Below are 16,802 nucleotides of genomic sequence, written 5' to 3'. Positions count from 1 at the left end.
GCAGGTCTGGGACAGGTAGCACGTCCACAGGACATGTGACATGTGACAGAGTTGATGGACACCCTATGTTCATCAATGGACAGAAAGTTCCACAGAATGGAATATAATCACCTGCTATCAGAAACCGCTACACTTGACCCCAGGTATAAGAAGTTAGCCTTCAGTGATGCCAGAGCGATTGATGAGGCTCTTCAAATAATAACCTCAGCAACAGGGAGGGACAGCCCCAGCAGTCAGCTGGCTCAGGCACCAGGAAGAAGAGGGATCAGAAGCACCAGCAGCAGTAGTGCCACAAATGTCTGCTGGATGCTGTTTGACGAGAGAGCAACTGGGGATGCAGCACGAAGGAATCCCTCAGCAGATGCCATAAATGGAGGTCCGATCCTATTTGGAGGAGCCCCTGAGCTGGTGGAAGAACAAGGCCTCTGTCTACCCACAGCTTACTAAAGTCATGACAGGGAGACTCTGCATAGTGGCCACATCCGTGGGTCTTCTCGAAAACGGGACAAATAATTACAGAGAGAAGAAACCGCATCAGCCCCTCAAAAGTGGGGCAGCTTGCATTTCTGAATGAAAATGTCTCATAAAAGCCAAATATGGCCAAATATGGTCAGCATTGCTGTGTGCTGCTGGTTATAACATGGCAATAAAGAGAGAGGAAAGAGGGAACAGATTCATGTTTTAAGTGGGATGCTGCAGTTTTGCACATTGTTATTTATTTTTCTTTGATATGGTGTAATGTATTATTCTGTTCAGATTGTATTCGTTTTGAATGGTTCGATTTATATGCACTTTGTTATTATACATTAAAAATGTATACTTTAAATGCAAATGTTTACTTGCATTCTTTTACATAACAAAACATGCATTTTTAAATACATTGTGGTTAAGGTAGAGTATGATTTCATTTTATAATTTAATTCGAATTGTTTTAACAACAATCATAGTCAAACTATCGCAAACTGTTTGACTTGGAAAAAATACAAAACATGTTTTTAAAAGAGCCGTTTGGGAGCCAAAAGAGCCGGCTCTTTTTGGTGAGCTGATCCGAACGAGCTGGCTCACTGAAAAGAGCCGGAAATGCCCATCGCTACCACCAAGCCAATTTGTGAGAGGTGCTTCAGGAAGCATGGGGTGAAATCTCTTCAGATTACCTCAACAAATTGACAACTAGAATGCCAAGGGTCTGCAAGGCTGTAATTGCTGCAAATGGAGGATTCTTTGATGAAAGCAAAATTTGAAGGGACACAATTATTATTTCGATTAACAATCATTATTTATAACTTTGTCAACGTCTTGACTATATTTCCTATTCATTTTGCAACTCATTTCATGTATGTTTTCATGGAAAACAAGGACATTTCTAAGTGACCTCAAACTTTTGAATGGTAGTGTATTTCTTGAACTGCAATGTTGGTTAAGGGCTTGTAAGTAAGCATTTCACGATAAGGTCTACAACTGCTGTATTCGGCGCATGTGATAAATACAATTGGATTTGATCTATCCCACAAGCCTACTGTAGTACAGCTGGTTCTAGGGGAGTGGCCAAAAGTGGTTTCGGTGTTTTCATTTTGAAGCTGACTTCTCCATCTATGCGCTTCACGGGCATGCGTAGGAGTAGGGGAAACACGCATTAGGAAATCATACGAAGAGTGGACTTCGTTTCAACCTGCATTGGGTTTTCTAACTATACGTTTTAGGGACGCAACTAAATGGTAAGAAATCTGTAGTTTGACAAATGTGCAGTACAATTTACAAATACCCGGGTTTATTCCTGCATTCGCGGGTAAAGTATACTATATCAGTATTATAGGAAGTGGGCTTTATGCCACTGGTTTACAATTGTTTACAGTACACAGTAGGCTATATGCCACCATATCCGTGATCAATCAGTTCGATGACGAAGTGATTAATGTATTGGTGAGAATAGGTTTTTAAAATGTGGAAACATTGGATAAATTATATCCGGATTTTCATGTCATGTTATCGTTAAATTTGCGTCTTTACTGATGTTCATGTGCAATACCCGGAAGGCCTTACTAGAAAACATTGAATCATATCGCGAGTTCTCAGAACATGGTAATAATGCCGATCAATTACATGGTAACAAATCTATTTGATCCAGATGTGCTTACTTGCTACAATAAGGCTTACTTTGTAATTGAGTATAATTTTTGTTGTTGATATTAACAAAACCCATGTATAAAACGTATGTCCTTAATTGTTATCTAATTGCCTTTTCAATGAGTGATTCTGCACCGCAAGACACTATTGAATTACTGCTTGTGGTAAATGCTGGATTACAGTGAAATACTTTTCTTTTACTTCCTACCTGGGACAGGTGTTGTGACCCAGCCTGGTCCATGATGTCTCGACGTGGCCGCTCCAAGAGTACCAGGACAGGGTCATCCACAGGCCAGTGTGAGCCTCCTCAGGGACCAGGCGTCCATGTTTATCTGTTTTGGACCAAGGCAGGGGAGCGCTATCTGACCCACACAGAGGGTAAAGTGACAGCCGAGGAGCTTTCCATCTCTGCAGCACAGACTGTGGGTAAGAACCAGTGCCATTTATTATTTTCATGAAACAAACAATATTTTGTGTGAGTATTGAGAAAGAATTTAGGACTCTCCGGTTAGCTGTGTGGTGTTCTGTTTCCTCATGTATGAGGACATTGACAGCCTGCCACATAAGGGTGTGTTTGGGTTGATGACCACAGGAATCTGGGTTTCACAGGGTATTCAGAAAGTATTCAGACCCCTTCACAATTTCCAAATTTTTTTACGTTACAGCCTTATTCTAAAATTGATTAAATCGTTTATTTTCCTCATCAATCTACACACATTACCCCATAATGATTAACCAAAAACAGGTTTTTAGAAATGCTTGCAAGTGTATTAAAACTTGAAATATTTACGCAAGTATTCAGACCCTTTACTCAGTACTTTGTTGAAGTACCTTTGGCAGTGATTACAGCCTCAAGTCTTCTTGGGTATGACGCTACAAGCGTGACACACCAGTATCTGGGAAGTTTCTCCTATTCTTTTCTGCAGATCCTCTCAAGCTCGGTCAGGTTGGTTGGGGAGTGTCGCTGAACAGCTATTTTTAGGTCTCTCCAGAAATGGTAGACCGGGACATACAGAGACTTGTCCTGAAGCCACTCCTGCGTTGTCTTGGCTGTGTGCTTCAAGTTGTTGTCCTGTTGGAAGGTGAACCTTCGCTTCAGAGGTCCTGAGTGCTCTGGAGCAGGTTTTCATCAACGATGTACTTTGCGCTGTTCATCTTTCCCTCGATCCTGACTAGTCTCCCAGTCCCTGCCGCTGAAAAACATCCCCACCGCATGATGCTTCCACCTCCATGATTAACTGTAGGGATGTTATTTGCCAGGTAAGGTGCCTGGTTTCCTGGTTTCCTCCAAACGTGACGCTTGGCATTCAGGCCATAGAGTTCAATTTTGGTTTAATCTGACCAGAGAATCTTGTTTCTCATGGTCAGTCATTTAGATGCCTTTTGGCAAACTCCAAGTGGGTTGTCATGTGCCTTTTTATTTAGTGGCTTCCATCTGGCCACTCTACCAGCAAGGCTTAATTGGTGGAGTGCTGCAGAGATGGTTGTCTTTCTGGAAGGTTCTCCCATCTCCACAGAGGAACTCTGGAGCTCTGTCAAAGTGAACATAGGGTTCTTGGTCACCTCCCTGACCAAGGCCCTACTTCCCCGATTGCTCAGTTTGGCTGGGCGGCCAGCTCTAGGAAGAGTCTTGGTTTTTCCAAGCTTCTTCAGTTTAAGAATGATGGAGGCCACTGTGTTCTTTGGGACCTTCAATGCTGCAGAAATGTTTTGGTACCCTTCCCCAGGTCTGTGCCTTGACACAACCCTGTCTATGTACAATTCCTATGTACAATTCCTTCGACCTCATGGCTTGGATTTTGCTTTGACATTCACTGTCAACTGTGGGACCTTATATAGACAGGTGTGTGCCTTTCCAAATCATGTCCAATCAATTTAATTTACCACAGGTGGACTCCAATCAAGTTGTATAAAACTTCTCAAAGATGATCAATGGAAACAGGATGCACCTGAGCTCAATTTCGAGTCTCATCGCAAAGGATCTAAATACTTATGTGAATAAGGTATTAGAGTTTTTTTTTTTTTTTTACATTTGCAAAAATGTCTAAAAACCTATTTTCACTTTGTCATTATGGGGTTTTGTGTGTAGATTGATGAGGACATTTTAAAAATGTAATCCACTTTAGAATAAGGCTGTACCGTAACAAAATGTGGAAAAAGTGAAGGGGTCTGAATACTTTATGAATGCACTGTATGTCATTGAAAGGGTGAATCCAAGGTGTGTGTAACCTATATATCTGTCCCCCTAGGTATCACTCCACTGTGCCATGTCCTGTTTTCCCTGTATGACCCTGAATCCCACTGTTGGTACAGTCCCAACCATTTCTTCAACTCAGAAGAGCAGACAAGACTGACACTCCATTATCGCATGAGGTTAGTTTGTGTGTGTGTGTTTAAAAAAAAAGGGCCGTCCGTCCCCTTCTCCCTAACTTCATTTCCCTCACACTCCCTTCAGTTTCCCTTGAGTCCCGTTAGTTTGGCTGTTCAGTCTACCGTAGTTATCCCGAACATCCTGTGTAGGGTCAGAACCCAGAGAAGCATCAGCATTGTTCTGAACGGACATCCTGTGTAGGATCAGAACCCAGAGAAGCATCAGCATTGTTCTGAACGGACATCCTGTGTAGGATCAGAACCCAGAGAAGCATCAGCATTGTTCTGAACGGACATCCTGTGTAGGGTCAGAACCCAGAGAAGCATCAGCATTGTTCTGAACGGACATCCTGTGTAGCATCAGAACCCAGAGAAGCATCAGCATTGTTCTGAACGGACATCCTGTGTAGGATCAGAACCCAGAGAAGCATCAGCATTGTTCTGAACGGACATCCTGTGTAGGGTCAGAACCCAGAGAAGCATCAGCATTGTTCTGAACGGACATCCTGTGTAGGGTCAGAACCCAGAGAAGCATCAGCATTGTTCTGGATGGACATCCTGTGGAGGATCAGAACCCAGAGAAGCATCAGCATTGTTCTGAACGGACATCCTGTGTAGGGTCAGAACCCAGAGAAGCATCAGCATTGTTCTGAACGGACATCCTGTGTAGGGTCAGAACCCAGAGAAGCATCAGCATTGTTCTGAACGGACATCCTGTGTAGGGTCAGAACCCAGAGAAGCATCAGCATTGTTCTGAACGGACATCCTGTGTAGGGTCAGAACCCAGAGAAGCATCAGCATTGTTCTGAACGGACATCCTGTGTAGGGTCAGAACCCAGAGAAGCATCAGCATTGTTCTGAACGGACATCCTGTGGAGGATCAGAACCCAAGTCCCAGTCAGCATAACTGTGCTAGCGGGAGCCGACCGCTCAGACTGGCTAGGGCATACCAGCCAACTGTTTTTATAGTGTGGGTGTGTGTGAGAGAGAGAGTTAGTATTGGTCTGTATGGGGAGACGATGCACTGAATGCTTTTGTGTACAGGCATATTTATATAGGGAATTTTCTCTTTCTGTTCCCAGGTTTTACTTTCGGAATTGGCATGGGTTGAGTGAGAAGGAGCCGTCAGTGTCGCGATATGCCCCACGGTCAGGGACAGAGCACGGGGGCTCACCTCTGCTAGAAATGACCTCCCTGGAATACCTCTTCTGCCAGGTGAGTTTCAGAATGAGGCGTGTTTTATCCAAAATGTGTTTGTATTCATATATTCCTGTGGAAGTGTGCATTAACATAATATTCCTGTGTCACACGAATGTTTTCATATGGTGAAAAAACTCATTTCCCTTTTTGTTTCTCTTAGGCAAAGTTTGATTTTGTGAATGATGTCACGCCAATGGAGGATGCTCAAGGAAAGGAAGAGTTGAGTCGCTTTAAGAATGAGAGTCTGGGGATGGCTGTGCTGCACCTCTCTCACCAGGCCCTGCGCTCAGGCTGCACGCTACAGGAAGTGGCCAAGTCTGTCAGGTAAGCCATGAGTCAGAGGGGATGGGATGCATTGCTTCAGGAAGGGCTTTGACAAGGTTTCAGACATTACTATAGTCTGAGGCGGTGTTGAAAATGACACCTTATTCACTATCAAAACTAGTGCACTATATAGGGAAACTAGTGCACTATAGAGGGAAACTAGTGCACTATATAGGGGAACTAGTGCACTATATAGGGAAACTAGTGCCTTTACAAACACAGCCGTAATGTTTTGATTGACTTCCGTATTCCCCTTGCCATACTGTAGCTTCCTGCGCTGCATTCCGAGATCCTTCTCCAAACACATAGCGAGGGACAACTTCCTGACCAAGATCCGTATCCGGCGTGTTTTTGCTGACTTCGTGAAGACCTTCCAGGAGCACACTGTGGACGTAGGACGCCTGGGCTCCCAGGAGGTCATGTATAAATACCTGTCTACTCTGGAGCACCTAGCCCCGCGCTTCGGTACCGAGACCTTCCTCGCGGCCCAACTGGAGCTGAGGAAGGACGGGGGCGACGGGAGCGGCTCCTACCTCAACACCAGCCACGCCCACGGGGCCTCTGACCCTGGGAACGTTGGCCCTCAGGTCATGCATGAGGTCATGGTGTCTGGTACCAAGGGGATTCAGTGGAGGAAGATGACAGTGCAGAACGTATGTCTGTCCCATTGGATGTTTATCAGGCTCTTTGACTGCTAGTTAGAACTGTGCCTTTGTGTGTTTCTCGTAGTATTGCCTTCTGTAAGTTGTGTCTATCTGTTCTAGCCTCAGGCCAACAGTTACTTTGGGAACGATTACTTAGGGAATCGGAAAAGTGTGAAGCAATCGCCCCTCCAGCAAGAACCCAACTCCTCTGACACATGGACATCTTTCTGCGACTTCCCTGAAATCTCCCACATCACCATCACTGGAGCCAACGTCAGCATCTTTAAACAGGACAACTTCTCTATGGTTCGAGCACCTGCCTCTCAACTGCTTTCTGTTGGGCCCCAAACTTATCTTGAGATACACACACGTAGCTCCATGTTTTGTGCAAATCCCCCATTGACAACATTGCATGATTTATACGAAAACCTAAGTCAAGTGTGCGGATCTCAAGTTAGGTTTGTGTGTGAAGTTGCATCTTACTATATGATGTATGTCTGTGTGGAAGCGGAGTATCTGACTGCGAAATGCGTGTAGGTGGTGTTTTCCGAGGATGATATGTGTATATGTGTGTAGGAGGTTCAAATGAATTCCAGCCTTGAGGCTCTGTCTTTCGTCTCCCTGCTGGACGGGTACTTCCGGCTTACTGCAGACGCACACCACTACCTGTGTCACGAGGTGGCTCCGCCCAGAGTAGTGCTCAGTGCCACCAATGGCCTCCATGGACCAATGAAGTGAGTAACACACACACACACACACACACACTTCCCTGGCTCCCACTGCAATTCTGACTGTCTTTTTCAGTGATGACTTTGTGCTGCAGAGACTGAGGAAGGAAGCAGTTGAAGAGGGAGCCTTTCTTGTGCGCTGGAGCGTCCTCGACTACCACCGCATCATATTAGCTGTTCTAAACAAGAGTCAGGTAAACGTGCCTCCGCACCAAAGCCCTGAAGGACGAGGAACATGGAAAATGTCAAGTCCAAAAATATAAAAAGCAATACAATGTCATTAGAAGTTATATATTTGGATGCATGTGTGTGTCTTTGCTGGCTTCCTATAGAATGGACAAGCTGCAATCCACAAGCAGTTCAGGATCCTGCATAGTGGTTCAGTGTTTTCTCTGGAAGGCTGGGACCGGGAGTTCTCCAGTGTCAAGGAGCTCACCGACAGCCTCAAGACCTTTGTGCTCAAGTCTGGCACGGACAATTTCACTGTGAAGAAATGCTGCCTACCCCGACCTGCAGGTTAGTTTGGGTGTGATGTGTTTTTTTATAGATGTGCATTGGTGTTGTTCTGCCCCTAACATACCACAGCTCAACATATGTACAGAGATGTTATTCTGTAAGGATGTGTTGTGTGTCCCATGTTTTCCTGTGCTGTATTTAAACGAGTGTTTGTGTGCTGCAGAACTGTCCAACCTCTTGGTGATGAGGCAGGGTGCGGACCAGTGTGTTCAGCCTGACTCTGTGGCCCTCTGTCTGACTCAGCTGAGGTTCCATCAGATCAAAGACAAGGAGATCACCCAGGTGAGAGAGAGGGCATTCTTCTCTTCTATACTTCTCTCTGTCTGTCAGCACCCTCCTTTGTGTATGTTTCACCTGGGTTATATTCAGTAGGGCACACCGTAGAGAAACATTTTGCAACAGTACCTCCCAGTTTCACTAAATTCCAATACATTTTTCCCTACTGAACACTGATGCTCTTCTCTATCTTTGTCCGGTTTGTACCCAGTACTTCTAAAATGGCTGTTTGTCCCTGTGCTCAGGAGCAGCATCTGGGCCGTGGGACCAGGACCAACATCTACTCGGGCAGTCTGTTGGTGCGGGGCGGAGCAGAGGAGGAGGATGAGGAGGACAAGTGGAACAACAATCTTACTGATTGCAAAGAGATCCGAGTGGTTCTTAAGATCTTGGACCAGAGCCACAAGGACGTAGCATTAGTGAGTTACCATTACTGTATCATTATCCTCTTACAGGAATTGATTGCGTGATGAGTAACCTTACCTGAGACCTGAAGAGTTTAGCTCTGTGTGATGATGCCTGGACTTTAGCTCTGTGCGATAACACCATCCTAGGTACCAACCCAGTTTGCCACAATCACACAACGGTTTCTTAAGTACCTTGTTGGTTCTAAACTACCGTTTTCACCAATTCAACTCTGTTGAATGTGAACCTTTGTTTACAATGTGATGATAATCCTTCCTCTTTCCTGTCCTCTCATAGGCATTCTTTGAAACAGCCAGTCTGATGAGCCAAGTATCTCACAGTCACCTGGTCTTTGTTCACGGCGTGTCTGTCAAAGGATCTGAGAGTAAGTCACCATGGCACTACTCAACCTCACACTTCCTCATTCAGCTGTGCAACTTCCTTCTTCAGCACTGACACTTCCCTCTCAGAAGGTTAATTGTATTGGTTGTTTGAATTACAAGGCAACGGGACTGGTGTACAGTGCAATAACAAGCCTGACTCTCAGCCAAACCATAGCCCTTCAATGTATTGATTCTAATTAAAGTGTCGCTCATCTCTAACAGTAAGTGGTGTGATCCTTGATAATAATCCTTGTCTTTGACCTGTCTGCAGACATCATGGTGGAGGAGTTTGTGGAGTTTGGGCCTCTGGATGTGTTCCTGCGAAGGGAAAGGGCGCTGGTCACCCCTCAGTGGAAATTTACTGTAGCCAAACAGCTGGCCAGTGCCCTGGGCTACCTTGTAAGTCAGCCTGATACCCTCACATCACAACAAACTAAGATTACTCCTCACTCATTGTATGAAACAATGATCTTTTAGGATGTTGATCTCCTGTCTTCTGTGATAGTCCCTCCGTTTCAAACTCTAAACCCTTGTGTCCATAGTTAATGTATTGCCAACCCTAATCTCCCACTATTGAGTGACCTGAATGTACTTTATGTTGTTACCTCTATGACCTGGTTACTACAGGAGACTAAACAACTGGTACATGGTAACGTCTGTGCCAAAAACATTCTGGTGGCTCGTCGTGGTCTGGAGGAGGGCACCTTTCCCTTCGTCAAGCTGAGCGATCCAGGCATTGCCCTCAACGTGCTGTCCAGAGAAGGTTAGTTCCTACTTGACCAATGAAACAGTTGGTTCCTACCAGACCACTTCCATGTTGGGCAACACTCACTACATGAGAAATAGAATCTCTCCACAGCGAGTTATTTTGTCAACCCTCAATTTCCGTCTCTGGTGATTTTGTTTGATCTTCATTCGTTTAGATCAGATTGAGTCACAGGAAGCCCTGTGTAAACCACTTCCTGGTTGCTGTGAGGCCTACTTCCTGGTTGTCTTGTACTTATTATCATATTGACACTTAGCCGGAAGGCTTTAGAGGTTATTTAGTTTGTGCTGTGAGACCATGTGATTCATGAACCTACTGAATGTAGTGGTATTATACAGTGCCGTGAGAAAGTATTCGGCCCCCTTGAACTTTGCAACCTTTTGCCACATTTCAGGCTTCAAACATAAAGATATAAAACTGTATTTTTTTTGTGAAGAATCAACAACAAGTGGGACACAATCATGAAGTGGAACGACATTTATTGGATATTTCAAACTTTTTTAACAAATCAAAAACAGAAAAATTGGGCGTGCAAAATTATTCAGCCCCCTTAAGTTAATACTTTGTAGCGCCACCTTTTGCTGCGATTACAGCTGTAAGTCGCTTGGGGTATGTCTCTATCAGTTTTGCACATCGAGAGAGTGAAATTTTTTCCCATTCCTCCTTGCAAAACAGTTCGAGCTCAGTGAGGTTGGATGGAGAGCATTTGTGAACAGCAGTTTTCAGTTCTTTCCACAGATTCTCGATTCGATTCAGGTCTGGACTTTGACTTGGCCATTCTAACACCTGGATATGTTCATTTTTGAACCATTCCATTGTAGATTTTGCTTTATGTTTTGGATCATTGTCTTGTTGGAAGACAAATCTCCGTCCCAGTCTCAGGTCAAACCATGATGCTGCCACCACCATGTTTGACAGTGGGGATGGTGTGTTCAGCTGTGTTGCTTTTACGCCAAACATAACGTTTTGCATTGTTGCCAAAAAGTTCCATTTTGGTTTCATCTGACCAGAGCACCTTCTTCCACATGTTTGGTGTGTCTCCCAGGTGGCTTGTGGCAAACTTTAAACGACACCTTTTATGGATATCTTTAAGAAATGGCTTTCTTCTTGCCACTCTTCCATAAAGGCCAGATTTGTGCAATATACGACTGATTGTTGTCCTATGGACAGAGTCTCCCACCTCAGCTGTAGATCTCTGCAGTTCATCCAGAGTGATCATGGGCCTCTTGGCTGCATCTCTGATCAGTCTTCTCCTTGTATGAGCTGAAAGTTTAGAGGGATGGCCAGGTCTTGGTAGATTTGCAGTGGTCTGATACTCCTTCCATTTCAATATTATCGCTTGCACAGTGCTCCTTGGCATGTTTAAAGCTTGGGAAATCTTTTTGTATCCAAATCAGTCTTTAAACTTCTTCACAACAGTATCTCGGACCTGCCTGGTGTGTTCCTTGTTCTTCATGATGCTCTCTGCGCTTTTAATGGACCTCTGAGACTATCACAGTGCAGGTGCATTTATACGGAGACTTGATTATACACAGGTGGATTGTATTTATCATCATTAGTCATTTAGGTCAACATTGGATCATTCAGAGATCCTCACTGAATTTCTGGAGAGAGTTCGCTGCACTGAAATTAAAGGGGCTGAATAATATTGCACGCCCAATTTTTCAGTTTTTGATTTGTTAAAAAAGTTTGAAATATCCAATAAATGTCGTTCCACTTCATGATTGTGTCCCACTTGTTGTTGATTCTTCACAAAAAAATACAGTTTTATATCTTTATGTTTGAAGCCTGAAATGTGGCAAAAGGTCGCAAAGTTCAAGGGGGCCGAATACTTTCGCAAGGCACTGTATAGCCTGGTCTGACTTAGACTGTCTGTATGCCCTACAGAGCGTGTCGAGCGAATTCCATGGATCGCCCCGGAGTGTGTGCCAAGCAGTGCCCCATTCGGCAGAGCTGCTGACCAGTGGAGCTTTGGAGCCACACTGTTGGAGATCTGCAACAATGGAGATTTGCCCATGAGTGGCAGCACGCTCACTGAGGTACCTACAGTCCTATCGTCACTGCCCTTCAATTCTCCTCCCTCTAATCATAACTCATTTTTTCTGCCATCCTCTTACCATGCCTGTGATTCATACTGAACCCTGACGTCTACCCTGCCAACAGAAAGAGCGTTTCTATGAGACGCGGAGTCGCCTCACCGAACCCTCGTCGCAGGAACTGGCCAGCTTCATTAGCATGTGTTTGACCTACGAACCCCGGGAGAGGCCGTCCTTCCGTACTGTGCTTCGAGAGCTCACTGAACTACAGATCAAGAGTATGTCCTCTCCTTTTATTCTTTGGATCACAGTCTGTTTCTCTCTGTTTCCTCTTCTAGCATTTAGATTGACCACATTTTCGAGATTGATTAGTGTTGCTTTAATGTTGCTCTCCTGGTTTCTGATCAGATCCTGACATATCCCCCCTGGAGTCTCTCCCGGATGCTGACCCCAACGTTTTCCTCAAACGCTACTTGAAAAAGATCCGGGACTTAGGGGAGGTGAGTTAATTTCCCCGCAGGACAACATGACTCTTATAAACCCCTCTGTGCTCTTCATCTTCTGTTGTGCTTTGTGATCTACTGGTGTTATGTAAAACATTATTCCCTGGCCTCCCTCTAACTGAGAGAATGCTTTGTGCTCTCTCTCTGTCTCCAGGGTCACTTTGGGAAGGTGATGCTCTATGTGTATGACCCAGCCAACGACGGGACGGGGGACTATGTGGCAGTGAAGGCCCTGAAGCATGAGGGAGGCAGTCATCTCCATGAAGGCTGGATGAAGGAGATTGAGATCCTCAAGTCTCTTTACCACAGCAACATAGTAAAGTACAAGGGCTGCTGCTCTGAGCTGGGTGAGTGGCATGTGATCCAGTCAAGCTCACCTGTCTGTCATCCACCTGCTGTATATGACTAGCTGTCTCATTTTCATACAGTGCTTGTTTATTACGTTTCTTGCTTGGCTCCTTCCTACATATGACATGTTCATGTGTGGTGGGTTTCCAGCATCTGTTCACATATACATGTGTAGGGTAGCGTCTGTATGTATGAGTGACTGCTGTAAATGCCTGTTTCGTTGTCTCCACAGGAGGGCAGACGGTGCAGCTGATTATGGAGTTCCTACCGCTGGGCAGCCTTAGAGAGTACCTAGCCAAACACCGCCTGGGCGTGGCTCACAGCCTCCTCTTTGCACAGCAGATCTGCCAGGTGAGACAGGAGCACTGCATGGTAATATAAAGATACAGTTGAAGTCGGAAGTTTACATACATCTTAGCCAAATACCTTTAAACTCAGTTTTTCACAATTCCTTACATTTAATCCTAGTAAAAATTCCCTGTCTTAGGTCAGTTAGGATCACCAATTTATTTTAAGTATGTGAAATGTCAGAATAATAGTAGAGAATTATTTATTTCAGCTTTTATTTCTTTCGTCACATTCCCAGTGGGTCAGAAGTTTACATACACTCAATTAGTATTTGGTAGCATTGCCTTTAAATTGTTTAACTTGGGTCAAATGTTTCGGGTAGCCTTCCACAAGCTTCCCACAATAAGTTGGGTGAATTTTGGCCCATTCCTCCTGACAGAGCTGGTGTAACTGAGTCAGGTTTGTAGGCCTCCTTGCTCACACATGCTTTTTCGGTTCTGCCCACACATTTTCTATAGGATTGAGGTCAGGGCTTTGTGATGGCCACTCCAATACCTTGTCTTTGTTGTCCTTAAGCCATTTTGCCACAAATTTGGAAGTATGCTTGGGGTCATTGTCCATTTGGAAGACCCATTTGCTACCAAGCTTTAACTTCCTGACTGATGTCTTGAGATGTTGCTTCAATATATCCACATAATTTTCCTGCCTCATGATGTCATCTATTTTGTGAAGTTGCACTAGTCTCTCCTGCAGCAAAGCACCCCCACAACATGATGCTGCCACCCCCGTGCTTCACGGTTGGGATGGTTTTCTTGGGCATGCAAGCCTCCCTCTTTTTCCTCCAAACATAACAATTATGGCCAAACAGTTCTATTTTTGTTTAATCAGACCAGAGGACATTTCTCCAAAAAGTATGATATTTGTCCCCATGTGCAGTTGCAAACCGCAGTCCGGCTTTTTTATGGCGGTTTTGGAGCAGTGGCTTCTTCCTTGCTTAGGGCCCTTTCAGATTATGTCGATATGGGACTCGTTTTACAGTGGATATAGATACTTTTGTACCAGTTTCCTCCAGCATCTTCACAAGGTCCTTTGCTGTTGTTCTGGGATAGATTGTAACTTTTCGCACCAAAGTACTTTCATCTCTAGGAGACAGAACGCATCTCCTTCCCACGGCTTCGTGGTCCCATGGTGTTCATACTTGTGCGCTATTGTTTGTATGGATGAACATGGTACCTTCAGGCGTTTGGAAATTGCTCCCAAGGATGATCCAGACTTGTGGAGGTCTACAATTTTTTCTGAGGTCTTGGCTAATTTCTTTTGATTGTCTCATGATGTCAAGCAAAGAGGCACTGAGTTTGAAGGTATGCCTTGAAATACATCCGCGGGTACACCTCCAATTGACTCAAATTATGTAAATTATGTAAATTAGCCTATCAGAAGCTTCTAAAGCCATGACATAATTTTCAGTAATTTTCCATGTTGTTTGAAGGCACAGTTAACTTAGTGTATGTAAACTTCTGACCCACTGGAATTGTGATACAGTGAAATAATCTGTCTGTAAACAATTGTTGGAAAAATTACTTGTCCTAACCGACTTTCCAAAACTATAGTTTTGTTAACAAGAAATTTGTGTAGTGGTTGAAAAAACTAGTTTTAATGACTCCAACCTAAGTGTATGTTAACTTCCAACTTCAACTGTATATGTAATCTAGATTATTTCTAGGGTTATGTTTAGTTCTGTAGCTGGTACACTGTTTGGGTTCAAGTTGAAGATTTGCTATCCAATATTGGAATATTGTTTTATACAACAATAGATTAAAGTACTCTATTTTCTTCTCTAACCACTACTCTCTTTCACCTTGGTCTCCCTCATCTCTCCTCCTGCTCCTTCTGCTTTTTTTCCTTTTAAGGGGATGGATTACCTGCACTCGAAGCGATACATCCACCGGGACTTGGCTGCCCGGAACGTACTGGTGGAGAATGAGCATCTGGTGAAGATCGGGGACTTTGGCCTTACCAAATACATCCCAGAGGGAGATGTTTACTACCGTGTGCGTGAGGATGGAGACAGTCCTGTGTACTGGTGAGTCCTGGAGCCATTACTTCCCTGCTGGGCTCTGGGCTGCTAATTTAGAGTCCAGATGTGTGCATGAAAAAGGTGTTTGACTTATTTTACAGGTATGCGATTGAGTGTCTGAAGGAGAGCAAGTTTTCCTTCTCTTCAGACATTTGGTCCTTTGGCGTGACGCTCTATGAGGTCCTGACCCACGGTGACCATCGTCAGAGCCCTCCAGTGGTACGAAACGACACCCTCCATCTCTCTCAAACTAGCTCAGTCTAAATCTGCATGATCCATTTAATCAAGGACAACAACTTTTTGCATAATACTGATACAGTCAGTGTGTGGTTTGCTGAGTGCATTAATTGTGACGTGTGTGTTTTGTATGTGTTTTTTTTATAGAAGTTTGTTCAGATGATGGGTAACGTGCAGGGTCAGATGACGGTGATGGTGCTGATCAAGCTGCTGGAGAAACACAATAGGTTGCCCTGCCCCCGAGACTGTCCTAGCGAGGTCAAGCATACAGCTAAACACTCTCACAGTCTTCATTATTTCTGTAAGCCAAATGCACCTAGGGAACGAATCTGTCTTGTTTTCAACAGGTCCACATGTTGATGCAGCATTGTTGGGACTTTGACCCCGCGAGACGGCCATCTTTCAAATCCCTCATGGAGTCCATCGAAGCGATTCGCAAGACATACGAACGGCAACCCAATATGTGGCTGGCCCAAATTAGCCAATGAGAACCGTACTTTTTCACAGGCCAGCTGGCCTTACTCCTGTATGCCTCAGCACTTTGCTACAAGTCTACTCTAGAGTCTACACCACACCCTGCACCATAGTGCCCTCTGTCTGTTCTGAAGGAGTAGACTGCTCTTTGTATTAATAAATTGGAACTCAGGTTTTTAGTTACTCCCATCTATTCATTCATATAGATGAGCCCTTAGTGATGGCACTTGTTTTATTTTGATGCGACAGATATTATTTTTTTAGGTGTGAAATTCCCTGAATGGCAGCTATAGTGCTGTCTCCGGAGGAGAACCGGGTTCATGTTCCATGACTGATCCAATTAGGTGCTACATTTTAGCCCGAGTTGGAGGATCCCTATCATATGAAATATGATTTGTCACTCATAATGTTCACATGATTAATATAACACTTCAATTGAGGCATGTATATTACCAACAGTTTCTCTTTATTTCTGTATTGATGTAAATATTAAACATTTGTTGTTTTTATTGTATCATATGTTTTTCCTTATGTCTGTATGTATTAAATGTTTGAGTGGGCGAATGTTGAAAATTAAGCATTTGTATCCCTGTGTATCACTGTGTTTAATCAATTTGACCAAAGTCCAAAAAATGCAGGTTGTAAATTGTTAGCTCATCATTTATAACACTTTCACTGAATGTAAATGACCAATTGTGTATTTATTTTAAAGGGTGTTGAGTGCAAAGCAAAGGGAAGTTTTCTTGTGTTTGTCAATTTGAGCAAACTGCCTACTCAGATTGGATAAGATAAAAAGGTCCAGTGTGCCTAGAGGCGAAAGCTAATTTGATTTTATGCCTAAATATTTTCCCAATTGGTTGAGCTTTTCTAAAATAAAGTACATTTTCCTCTGTCAATCATGGACATACACAGCTGAATATAATGAAAATACCTAAACTTCTATTGAATCAGAAATGATATAGTGATTTTCTCCATATTTTCATACCGGTAATTCAATTCAATGTACTGGATCATGTGGGTTTGTGGAACTTGCAGTGGGCATCACTGGTTTTGATATATGACAGGCAAGCAACAGTACAACTACCCGCCCCGCTCATGACGTG

General features: G+C 44.0%; 1 protein-coding gene across 1 annotated transcript; it reads left to right on the top strand.

Moving 5' to 3' along the window:
* Positions 1–1,086: 1,086 nt before the first annotated feature.
* On the top strand, positions 1,087–16,276 carry LOC110538425 (non-receptor tyrosine-protein kinase TYK2). Its single transcript, XM_021625244.3, has 24 exons — positions 1,087–1,715; positions 2,342–2,550; positions 4,374–4,497; positions 5,577–5,709; positions 5,855–6,018; positions 6,287–6,671; positions 6,783–6,968; positions 7,239–7,396; positions 7,467–7,584; positions 7,723–7,906; positions 8,070–8,188; positions 8,428–8,601; positions 8,885–8,972; positions 9,242–9,369; positions 9,598–9,733; positions 11,624–11,775; positions 11,900–12,050; positions 12,181–12,272; positions 12,430–12,622; positions 12,856–12,974; positions 14,822–14,994; positions 15,090–15,207; positions 15,373–15,483; positions 15,573–16,276. Exons 2-24 carry the CDS (start codon positions 2,364–2,366, stop codon positions 15,711–15,713), a joined length of 3,534 nt encoding a protein of 1,177 aa, XP_021480919.3. The 5' UTR covers positions 1,087–1,715; positions 2,342–2,363; the 3' UTR covers positions 15,714–16,276.
* The last annotated feature ends 526 nt before the right edge of the window (positions 16,277–16,802 follow it).

The sequence above is a fragment of the Oncorhynchus mykiss genome, chromosome 12 (assembly GCF_057628025.1).
Source record: "Oncorhynchus mykiss isolate SJ-2025 chromosome 12, ASM5762802v1, whole genome shotgun sequence".
Taxonomy (NCBI): domain Eukaryota; kingdom Metazoa; phylum Chordata; class Actinopteri; order Salmoniformes; family Salmonidae; genus Oncorhynchus; species Oncorhynchus mykiss.
This window is presented reverse-complemented; position numbering and strand designations above follow the sequence as displayed.